The 12,336-nt window shown below is 48.1% G+C and overlaps 1 protein-coding gene across 1 annotated transcript in view; it reads right to left on the minus strand.

Annotated features, from left to right (window-relative positions):
- SHPRH (SNF2 histone linker PHD RING helicase) overlaps positions 1-12,336 on the minus strand; it is an 884,400-nt gene that overhangs the window by 709,781 nt on the left and 162,283 nt on the right. The window contains exon 4 of the mRNA XM_078648685.1: positions 2,433-2,648. Within this exon, the coding sequence (XP_078504811.1) occupies positions 2,433-2,648 (216 nt within the window). The remainder of the gene's footprint in view (positions 1-2,432; positions 2,649-12,336) is intronic.

A 12,336-nucleotide genomic window follows, 5' to 3' on the forward strand; every position in this document is an offset into this window, starting at 1 on the left:
CTTGGAGGCTGCTGCAGAGGGGGGGCTGGCGGACTGGCCCGCCCGCTGGACCCAGGACCCACGGCGGTGGGTCCCACGTCCCCAGCCCTGCAGAGGCTGGGCAGCTTGCGAAGGCCTGTGGCTCTGGACAGAACGTGGCGGGCACCCCTTTCATAGCCAAGAAAGGGGCGAAAAGTAGACTGCCCAGGGTGAGAGGTGGAAGCCCAAGGTCCTGGCCATAGCCCTGGAGTCCTTAAAGCACTTGAACGCGTTGCCTGCTTTGTCACCAAACAAGTGACGGCCATCAAAGGGCATGTCCAACAGTGTAGCTTGGACATCACCCGAAAAGCCAGTGGACCTCAGCCAGGCGTAGCGACTCAGGGCTACTGACGTTGAAATTGTCCGATCCAGCGAGTCAGCAGTGTCCAGCCGACATCCTACGGCAAACTTCGCTGCATCTCTCCTTTCAGCAACTGCACGGAGAGCACCGCCCGGGCCTCCTCAGGACACTGTGGCAGCACCTGCGTGACCTTGTCCCACACAGAGTGGGAGTAACGGCCCAAGAGACATGCGGTGTTCACAGACTGCAGTCCTAAGCAGGAGGAAGAAAACATCTTCTTCCCAAGGTGGTCCAGCTCCTTGGATTCCCTATCAGGTAGTGCGGTAGGGAATGCGCCCTTGGAAGTCAAGGCTTAGACCACCAAGCTCTCGGGGGTGGGGTGCTGGAAAAGGAAAATGGGGTCGCCCAGAGCCAGGTGGTGGTGTCGGGCAATCACCCTATCCACAGGAGTCCCTGTGTTGGCCTTGGACCAAGTGCCCAAAAAGATGTCTGTGAGGGCCTCATTGAACAGAAGCAGAGGCTCTGAAGAGGCAGCTGCCGGTTGACGCACTTTAGTCAGGAGGTTAGTCCTAACCGCCACCGTAGGAAGCTCAAGGTTTAAGGCCTCAGCCGCCCTACGCAACACCACTGCTTATGATACGCCCTCCTCTGTAGCCACAGTAGGGGGAGAAAGCATGACAAGGTCTGGAGAAGTGTCCAGACCACTGGCCTCACCCAACTCCTCTCTCGAGTCCGGATCTTCCAACTGGTCTGACAAAGAGTCCACAGACCCCTCCCAGTCCTGCTCACCCTACTCTGGTAGCCACTCAGGGTGATAGGGAACACCAGAGGAGAAAAGGGGTACGAAAGTACCGGTCGGCGCCTTTCCAGATGATGGGCGACATCGGTCTGGCTCCGCGTACACATCGAGGGGGAGGCTGGGGTCGACGTCTGCTGGGGACACAACCAGTGTTGGAGGGGGTGGAGGTGTTGTCACTGGATTCGGCGTTGGAAGAGGTGTCACAAGGTCGACCAGTGCTGATCCGGAACCAGGGGTGGATCTCTGGGGGCCCTGCGGCAGCGGAGCCACCGGTATCGAAGGCCTTGAGCCCCCAGCCGTGTCTGCGGGGCCTGAAAGCGCACCGGCAGAGTCGGGCTGCACAAAAATAGAGTAGAAGGCTTCATGAAAGCTACCAAGGTGAGCAGGGGTCACTCCGGCTCCCAAAAGGGGAGGGAAGCTCGGAGCCGACCCAAAAGGCTCCACGGGCGGAGCCGGACGACTACTGTTCGCATCCCACGTCGCATCGGACGACGGACAAGAAGAACGCGAAGATCGGCAGTGCTTCTTCACCTTCTTTTTGTGCTTCGACTTACTCTATGATGAAGACTTTGACGAGGAGTGGTGGTGATGGCTCCGCGACCGGTCCCGCAACCTCCCTCTCGACCAGGAACTCGAGCGGCGCAGAGCCGACTGCCGGGCCTCCAGAAGCTTTCGAGACAGCTCCCGCAAAGACTTTGGTGCCATGGCCCGGCAGTTGGAGCACAACTTTGGGTCGTGGTCACGCTCCAGGCAGCAGAGGCACACAAGATGGGGGTACGTCACGGACATCAATTTGTGGCAGGAGCCACAAGGCTTGAAGCCACTACTCCGAAATTACATCCCTGTGCACCTGGATTCCACAAACTCGAAAAAAGAAGTCGACAATAGTCACAAAAAGAGAGTAAAAAAGTAACTTGAAGTGCTGGTCTCTCCGGATCTGCGCTGGCTGGCGCAGAAAAAGAAAGAACTGACGTCAGAGCTTAGGGGCGGCATCTAAGTAGATAGCGCAATGTCGTTCCGGTGACCACAACACCAACGACGAACGTAGAGATGACCGACGTCACCTGCCAACATGCAGGGCTACTGCTGAAAAAAAATTATCTGGATCCAGTCTGTTGCCTGGGGGTAATTCTAAGGTGAGGAATCCATAACCAATAGTCTCTTTCAGATCTCCGTGTTTCAACATACATACACGTTTGAAAAAATATATATATCACTTCCTCAACTAACAATCAAAATATGCATTTTTTTAAATCATAGCCGGCCCCAAATAATACATACACACACACTACAGATGTATAATTGATAACCTACCATTTGAAGAAGTGCCCTTGAAATTTTCCTTCTGCAGCATCCAATTTACAGCCTCGCTCTGATAAGGTCGGAGCACTGGGATCAGAGCTGGGTGTTGCACATCCTGCTTGGCAATACTCATATCTCGCTGGTGTGTGTGTCTCACAAAATCATACAGCTCTTCAATGTTCTCCCTTTCCAGCTCTTGGTCAGATTCTTGTTCTTCATCCATGGCTTCTAAAGAACACATTGATGGAAGTCCAGAGTTAACCTGTTGTTAGCTAGCTTTTAGAGGACATTTAACTCTTGTACCGTTTAACGCTTGCATCTGTCCATAGGGATTCAGAACCTTTAACATCACGAGAAAAACCACTTCAAACTACTTTAACCATGAAACACTAGTGCATCAATGCCACGAGACATCCAACGAACCTGTCTCTGCGATGTCGGAAAGGGTACGGAAGACTCTGTCCCCAATGTTCTTTTCTCTGCAAGCTTTTTTACATGTTATCCTATTAGATATATAGAGCAGGATGTAACCTCATTCCAAAATGGCAATTTCGGAAGCTTGACTGCAAATCTACAAAGACACAAAAGCTGCAGACCTGCTCCTACATGAAAGTTAATCTGTCTTCAGAAAGGGATTGTCTATAAATTCATGTTTGGTCAAATACATTTTTTGGCAGTAGGAACCTTCGGGGGCAGGGAGACAAAGTCGGAGGGCTGAGGCTTTACATAAACAGGATTTTAGGCCAAACACACATTCAACTATCAGTCTCCACAGACAGATTCAAAGCAGTAAGTTGCACAGAAATATTAAATGAATTCGTTTACAGGGGGCTTACTTAGATAAATTCACCTATTATCAGTCCAGCAAACACCTTGCCTTGCATCATTATGCTGTCTATGGTGAGAGTTATGTACGTTCTTATATCATCAGTTGCTGCAAACAACTAAAGGTTTAGAGATAGCTCATTTCAAAATGGTATCTGGGCTGCCATTGACTCATGTGCCTTGTCTTGGTGTGAAGGCCACAAATACTTAAAATTCAAATGCTGGCAGAATTAAACGGGACTATATTTTCTGTGTTAAAAATAAGAATGTTTTGTGAATTTAAAATACATATAAAAACACCACACATTGTTTTAACAGATGTATTAACAAGGAGTGCAACTGTTCAAGTAATAGTTTTAAGGTCACAGTTCTATTTCAATTAAAAAAATAGCTGCCAAGTGTTACCATACTATAAGGTAAAAAAAGGTCCCAAAAAGGCCGATGTCTCTCTTAAGAACAGCTTAGGAAACCCAGCTGGTATACTCAGTGTCATCATACTGTCTCTTATAAGTAATCTTTGCAAACCTCTGCTTTTTTGTAGCAAAACTGGAAACTTTTACTTAAAGCTGTTAATTTGGTAAAATGGTGTGTATGCAGTAGCACGCATGTACATCACTTCTCTCAATCAGTACAAAATCATCTTCAAAAATCAACAGCAAAGGCACACTATGTATCTCTCTTAGTTTTCAGGTTTTAACATTGGCAGGTCGATTGACCATCAACAGTAACATAAGATGGGATGAAAAGTTGTATTTTTTAACAGGAAAGCGTCTGAGAACATCAGAAAATAGAGTTATTATCTAGGTTACATTTCAGGCGTAACCACTTATTTTGTATTTATGGGAACAAATGGCCAAAAGAGAAGATTATAGGAACGTCGAGATAATACAAAGAAGGTCAGCTCCAGGCAAACAGGCTGTCTTCTCTTTTATCCTGTGCTCATGTAGCAACACCCCAATGTGCCACTAGTTCTCAAAAGAACGATTCACAGTGCTTCTCTGCTTGTCTTATGAATTTACCAGACATTTTGCCTGAGGTATTTCCTGTAGTTGTCTGTTTCTTCATGACCGAATGCAAGCAATTCTGGTTTTCTTTCCCCAACCATTCTTTTCTAGGGCACCTACTTGCTCTTCTAAAATTCAATGTTCTTCTCTTTCATTGTGTTCCTACAGGCATTCTCATTTCCCTCATTCTTTAATGTGAAGCCTAAGTTCATTCTTGAGTTCGGTTTTTACAGCGTCATACTAGCATTTGTTAAAATCAAAACGTGCAATGCTGTGACTCACAGCTTTAATTATTCTGTCAACTCTAGATAAAGCCTGCTCAAAATGGACAATGACAGTCTGATTCCACCATAGAGCTGACTCCTAAAACAGTTCTCTTAAATTGTCAGGACGTTGCTTTTGCTTAGATCTCACTGCTCTTGAGGAACCCATAAAACACACCCAGACAGCCCCAAAATATTCCAAACTAAAAAATAATTCATTACCGCAGGTTCAACTTTTTAACCTTTTCATAAATAATTTTTAAGCAAAATCAAAGGAGTGACTCCAAAATATTATGAGGTGCAGTCAAAAAATATAATGTCAGCTAGAACTCAATCTTCTTTATTCAACCACTGGCACATTAGGAAAATATCTGCAGGCCTTTTAAAATGCACAGAAATCATTTTGCACACATTCAATATTGATATATAAAATGACTATGCTTTATTCTTTAAATATTTCATATGCAAAACAACTTGCCTTATCAAATCAATTTTTTCTAATATAAATACCATATTTTCCCTTTCAATTATTGAGTTATACTAACAGTATCTCCTCTGTTATTAATACCATATAACGTGGTTGGTCAAAAGACTGATTCAGCAACATCATGGTATTACAGCAAGTCTCTATGTCAGGGTGCTGCCCATAATCAGCTTATGATTTCAAATCCAAATTATTCCAATCAGTACATGCTTTTCTTTGCCATTAAACACTTTTGATCCAATAAAGGGTATATATGTGGCTGCCAAAAGGAGGATTATTGAACGCAACAGTCTTGTTTGCAGTATCCAATAGATCTTTCATCATCAATGGCTCATAAATATATATGAACAGGGATGGAGCTTGGGACCAGCCACGATGGGTGGTTCTTGAGGAGCCCCTTGACCTGCTGCTCTTTCCTGGAGACTTGTGGTGGCACAGGGGGGCTTGTTTTACTGCTCGAGTGCCAGAACCTTGTGAAATGAGGGACTTCCCTCATAGTGCTGTGAAGAAGTGCCTCAACTGCACCGCGAAGGCCTGAAGCCATCTTGTGTCCTGACAGATGATTTCAAGATGGTACCTACCCAATGGATTGGCTCAAGATAGATCAGCAGCGTCAGTAAGATAGGCTAATTGGACAAGTTGTGGCAGGTCGAGTAAGGGAAAGTGACTGAGATCCTAGGTACAAGAGACTACTCTAGCCATTCGACTGTGGTGGTTGTGTTGCCTCCATTCCTAGACAGCGTAGGAAATGAAAAGCGTATGGACTGGGAGGAAGAGTGGCAAGGTACAGCAGGCGGTGGAGAGGAGGAATTTGCGACGGCAAAAGACCAATTGGTAGTACATGTCTGAGCAACATAGTACATTCGATTGGGGGCATTTTGCAGTCTGTGGAGCACAAGAAGAAATGGTTGATGGAGGAGAATTTTGAAAAGATGGATATCTGAGAGAGAGCAAATTGGAAATAATGGCAGCACTCTCAAGACCATCCTAGACAAGCGCAAGAAGGTGGCGGAAACAGCTGCAGGAAAGTTCGGTTTGAGGGTACAGAAATTAGAACATTAGAACAGAAACTGCAGATACTGGGGGTGGGGGGGGGCAAGCAGACCAGCCAGAACAACAAAATGAAGAAAAAGGAGGAATTTTGGGACAAAGCTATTAGAGTTCTGGTGGCCTTCAAGGGGAGAGTGGAGGCATTGGAAAATGCTCAGCGAGCTGGCAATATTAAGTTCTTTGGGTCTGAAAGACTGACATATTTTTTCCCTAATGTCTAGAATGTTGTGACCCTAAAAACCTGTTATGCAGAGCTTATAGACTTTCACCTAGATCCCTAGCACCTTAAATATGAATGGCAATTGTACCATAATAGTGACCATGTCCAACCCTGACTTTAGTGACTCTTTACTTAAACAAAACCTGCAAAACGAAGGTAGGCAGAGCCCTAATTTTCTGGACCTATATGTGGGGTCCCTAGGATGCAGGCTAGAGTTCCAGGCTGTGTAGACATAGCTTGTTCTGCTAGGTGTTAAGGCCTATCTCTGGTATCTGGTACACCTTAAAAAAAACTTCGGTTGACAGAACCTTTATGTTTGTGCAGACTGAAGCAGCAAGAGCCTTTCTAGAACCACAGATGTAGGGGGAGAAAGTACCAAGCGTGGGCTAATAGATAAAAAGATTATCATGTGACTATAGGTTTGTGGTTTAGGTCCAATCTTCCGGAATAGCAGTGGAGGACTTGGTGGGACAGGTAATGCAGGAAAAGTATGCTGTGTGATCCCCTTGTGGGATGAAGATATATATAGTTCGAGTGATATATTTTCCATCTGCCTACTGCATATCCCCAAAACACTGTTTCTCTTTCCTTTCCTACTGTTTCCTTCCTGTCATGTCCTTTAGGATAGTCTTGTCATGTATACCCCATTTTACATACATTGTCCCATCCATATGACAATAACGATTTTTACCTAGTACATACACATGTCCTTAGGCATGGTAGGATAATTCTGTATAAGGGTCACAACTTTTTTCATCCTTGGCAAATAGCCAGCTGTCCATGATCGCATTTGTTTGGAAAAACATTTATGATTGTTTCCAAAACATTTAGGTGGTTTTCAAACCATATCAGTTCTAGAAGAAAGCCTGGAGTGATCACTTCAGTATAAAAGACCATCACTCCCCTCTACAAATGAGAGGAGTATGCCTTCCAAGCTGACACGGGGTCCTGCATGCTGAATCTTCGACACGCAGCGGTCTGACATCCCTTGCGGGGTGTCATCCTTGAAGCAGATATGGGGTCCTTCATCCTCAACCATCAGGTGAGGGGGCTGATTCTTCCCTAGGGGTTTCTTGGCTACAGATACACATAGCTAAGCACACATGCATGCTACATATACAGATCTAGGCTAGGTACATTTGGGTAAATTACTTATGAAGCGCATTTTAGGAATATGAAAGTGCTACTGTTGTTTTGAACTGCTTATGTTCATCTTATTAGCACTACGGTAGAAATGTATCTACTATTTAGTATATTGGTACTAGCAATCTCTTTTGTATACTTCTGCCTCCTCATTGTCACAGCACATATGTTTTACACAAGGCTGTCGCTAAACTAATAAATACTTATTGAAACGTCCTAATCGCCATCCTGTGTAGTTTCTGAGAGTAAGCAAGCACGAGTGTCTGAGCTAAATGTTTTGTACTGTTTTCCACGATCCCTGAGGAATCAGGGTTGTCATGTTCAGTGGTTGCCAGAAACTATCTACACCACTGTAGAATACAGGGGGGTGGTAGTGGCACTGTAGAGCTAGCTGGTCTAATGGCTGACATATCCTATGGGGGAGTCCGAAAGTGGTTGGGACACCAAGCCCTCAGTTTAGGTCATCCAAATCGTGCAGGTCCTGGGGGAGCCCTAGGAAATACACGACATTCCCTTCCCTTTATCGATTTAGGAATAGAGTATTAGGAGATTAACCGCATGCGTGCGGGCGGAATTCCGCTTGCACGCTGAGATATGCGAAAGCGCATGTTACGTGACGAGCTGGGCTCGTCATCAGCGTAGCAGGAGGCTACCTCATGACGAGCCCAGCTCGTCATCAGCATCGAAGGGGTTAAGGTGCAGAACAAGTTATTATTAAAAATTAGTTATCGCTTTCTGTTTTCCACTGTTGATTCTATTTGAATTATGTAAGCTGATACAAAACACAAATTACTTTATGCATACTGGAAATTATGAGGGGAGGGAATACTGTATTCTAACACTTTCTGAAAAGCACTTTGGCTTAATAAAAATGTTTGAGACTTAATATAAATAAGCAGTCACTGATGATGTTCACCATCAAATGTTCACTACCTCCATGAATTAGGGACATTAGAAACTAAATTCGCACAGAGCAGTTAAAACTGTTACAAAAAGGGCATGGCCAAGACGCGACAGAGTAGGACGTGCATGCTCGTCGCTCCGTCTCGCCAACCAGGCCCGCAGTTTTAGCTTTGAGTTGCGGGGCCGCCGAAGCCAGAAAACAATTGTATTGGCTGGCCTGGAGCTCGAGGCTCCCTTTTGCAAGGGCTGGTGAGGGAGGCAGGCCGGAATGCGGTCTGGTCGGGGTCTGGACCCATAGGCGCTAAGCTGAGCCGGAGACAGGACTGTTGCGACGGTGTCCTGAACCGACGAGATAAAAGGGACAGGGGCTGTAGGAGTCCCCGACGGGTATGGAGACCTGCGTCAGTCTGCCCGCCCTGAGGAACCAGAGGACCTACAGCTGAGTGGTCGAAGGCTGGACCGGCCGGGGGTCTGACTGGCCCGGCAAAGGTGAGCGAGGCCCCTGAGCGCAGCGCAGCAACTCTCTCAGAGAAGACGCCGGGAGGGGTGAGGAACAGCCCAGACCTCCAGGCAAAACATCAAGATAGGCTCGAGTGTTGGTCTTGCGAAGCGTTGCACCGGACAAGAAGGGCCAGGCCAGCAAGACCCATCGCGGCAGCGGAAAGCCTAAGGGAGGCCTGGAGGAACCGAGCGGCGGCAGAAAGAAGGGGCAAGGGACTTGGTGCCCACCCAGAGACTCACACCGCCGCAGGCCTGTAGACCTGGCCTCAAATAGTGGCTATGCCCATTGCTAACTTTGGAGGGGCGAGGATTAACCCCAAGCATTGCAGGAGGCAGCGGAGGCAGAAATCATTAGTGGTCTAGCGGAACCGGGCCACAGGCGGATTGAGTGAGGCTCTCGAGACTCGTTGAGACAGCAGAGGGCCTGAGATAAGCCCAAAGGATGGAGCATCGGCCGGGGCAGAAGAGGGCCTCCCAAAATGCCCAGAGATCACTGATTGCGATAGGCCAGGACTCAGAGGGGGCAGAGATCAAGCGGCGATCTGCCCGGCCCTACAAACTAAATCCCGACCGGCTGCCGGCCGGAGTGTTCCCGAGCGGGCCGGGAGAGGAACGGGAAAACCCCAAAACAATCAGGTATCCAGCGACGAGTTGGTGACGGTGGGTGTGCGGAGAATCCCCGCCCTACAAAGAATAAACAAGTGGCTTCAGGAGGCCTGACGCAGTTGGTAAGCGAGCGGCCGGAGGGGCACACTTACTAGGCGCAGACAAAGAGCCGTACTCGAACTGGGACATAGAGATTGAGCCTTGGAAAGTCGGACCCTGATAATAGAGGGGTACCTAGGCAGAGACAGGAAGCGGCGGAGAGGGGGAACATAGACTGTACTTGGCTGACACACAATAACACTGCTTCCCGCATCAGCCAGTACGGTTGGAGAATGGCCTAAAAGTGAGGGGGCTGAGAAAATCTAACTAAAAGAGAGACCAATACCCGAGCACCCCATATAGGAACTAAAGCACACAGATCCTGTTAATTCTATTGCTGCGCAATTTGAGTCCTGTGTCAAGCAAACTACCCCCGATCACGAAAAGAGTCTCTAAGCTGGCGGTGGATCATACTTGTGGGTCTCAGGCACGATAGACAAACTAATAGACTAGGTTTGAGTTTGGACTGTTCTTGTGCGGTCCCCCCTAGGGGTCTGCTCGAGTCCACGGTCCGGGACAAGGAGGTAACGACCTAGCCAAATCAAGGGCTTGAACCGCTGGGAGCGGACCCTCTCCTGAGCCGAATCAGTGACTAACACCCCTGTGAAGGGGAAAAAAAATCGCTCTGTGAAAGACCGCTTGTTTAAAACGGCTAGTGGGGGTCGATGGAGACACAAAGCGTAACAGACTGAGGAGACGCAGAGGACCCCTTACACGTGCCTCTATAGAAACTTTATTCGCCGTACTACGAGAGGACTTGAAGTCACTGAAAACAGACCTGGTGCACAAACTAGGAGAGGTCAGGAGGGACGTGGATGCACTAGGCGACAGAGTAGACACGCTGGAATCACAAACCACCAGCAGAGATGAAGAGCTGGAACAATTACAACAAGAAGTAATCCGTCTCCGAGAACAACACCTTGATCTTCAGGCTCAGATCGAGGATCTTGAAAATCGTTCAAGAAGAAATAACATCCGGGTCAGGGGGGTCTGGCACGGGGCGGAGAACCAGACCATCAGCGCATACATTGAGACTCTCTTAAGCTCAGTGCTGGAGAGCCCGGAAGACATGGAGATCAAGCTAGACCGAGTGCACCGTGTGGGACCCAGGAGGCTGCCACCAGCTCCCCCTGCAGACATTTTAGCATGTGTTCACGATTTTACTCCGAAGGAGCAGATACTACAAAAAGCTAGAGAATCTCATCAAATTACGTTTCAAGGGCTGCCAATCACCCTCTTCCAGGATCTAGCGCCTTCCACGGTGCAGAAGAGGAAAGCTTTGAGGTCTGTTACGGCACACCTCTGCGCTAATAAGACGCCATACTCATGGGGCCATCCTTTTCGCCCTATTTTCCGCTGGGAGGGGAAGGCTCACCTGATTCGTTCACTCACAGAGGCAAACCAAGTCATTGGCATATCAGAAGAGCCAGCAGCAAATCCACCAAGTTCGAAGAAACACAATGAAGGCCGGGAAGGAATAGATGGCGGACAGTGGTTCCTGGTCGAGGCTCGCTTCGGTAGGACTCAGAGACCATCGCAAAGGAACGACAAGCGGTCCTGGCATCAATGGGGGAGCACTCGACCGACCCAGCTTAAGAGGATAAGCACGCCAGAATAATATGCACCTATGATGAGGCTGGGCCTAATGGTCCCAAGATGTTGGGTTCTAGAAGGGAGTGGGCCCGGGGGCGGCGGAGTGGTGGGGCGATTCGAGCCACTTCCACCCCCTTTCCATGGGCTTGATCTCTCAGGACTACAACATACTCTTAAGTACACTGCTATCTGTTTGGGGTATTGTTTTTTTTGGGTGTTTCTCTCTCTCTCCCGTACCCTTCAGTCCCAACCACTTGCATTGATGTAAAGGGTTTCTATCGTCATATAGCTTAGGATAGACGCCGTTAACATAATCACCCAACATAATCCACCTAGCACGTTCATTAAGGGAAAATTGTAAAGGATTTAGATGGGACACTCATAAAATTCACACTCTAAACGTTAAAGGGCTTAACAACCTTGTGAAAAGACGGGCCATACTGCCCTATTTAGAGAATTCGGCACCCACATCTGTCTCCTGCAGGAGAATCATCTCTTCTCGGGAGACACACAGACTTTGCTCTAGAGCATTCCCTCAGCAAGCATTCTCCTCACTCTCCATCAAATCTGCGGGAGGGGCTATACGAGTTTCAGCCTCACTTATGGCGAACTTGGGTCCCAAAATAGCTGAAATTAAAGGTCGCCTACTGGCATATTCCTTCTGTGTGGAACATCGATCCAGAACTGTTGGTTCCATATATGCCCCCAATAAAAAACAGGAACATTTTACCACTCAGCTGTAGCAGAGGTGAGCACATAAACTGAAACTTGTGGTGATAGGAGGGGACTTGAATTTGACATTTGAAGGGGGCGTGGTCTCGTCAGCAGCAAGATGGCTGCATGCAGCTGAGCGAGCTCTGCCAGCCGAGCTTTGCAATTCTGCATTACCCGCCATCAGTGGGAGGCATCCACCTACTAAAATGCTACTTTACATTGTGCAACTTTGCTGAGACACCGAGGGAGCAGCGAAAGTCCGGCGCCCGGGGTGTATGCGGTGCTGGGGCCTTGCTGGCAGCCAGTTTCTCCTGTGACACCCGTGGGCTTATGTGGGCCCATCCTGCCTGCCGAGGCACCACCCTGCTGCGTTCATAGAGGCTGGCCGCCCTGTGAGCATCTCTAGCCGAAGTTTTGCTGGGATTCCCCGGGGGCTGATCTGCGTCTGAGGCGGTGGTGCCCGGCTCTGGCTGTTGTGAACTTGGTGCAGCACCGTGCTCGCGGCCTGGAG

Source organism: Lissotriton helveticus, chromosome 6 (assembly GCF_964261635.1).
Source record: "Lissotriton helveticus chromosome 6, aLisHel1.1, whole genome shotgun sequence".
NCBI lineage: Eukaryota > Metazoa > Chordata > Amphibia > Caudata > Salamandridae > Lissotriton > Lissotriton helveticus.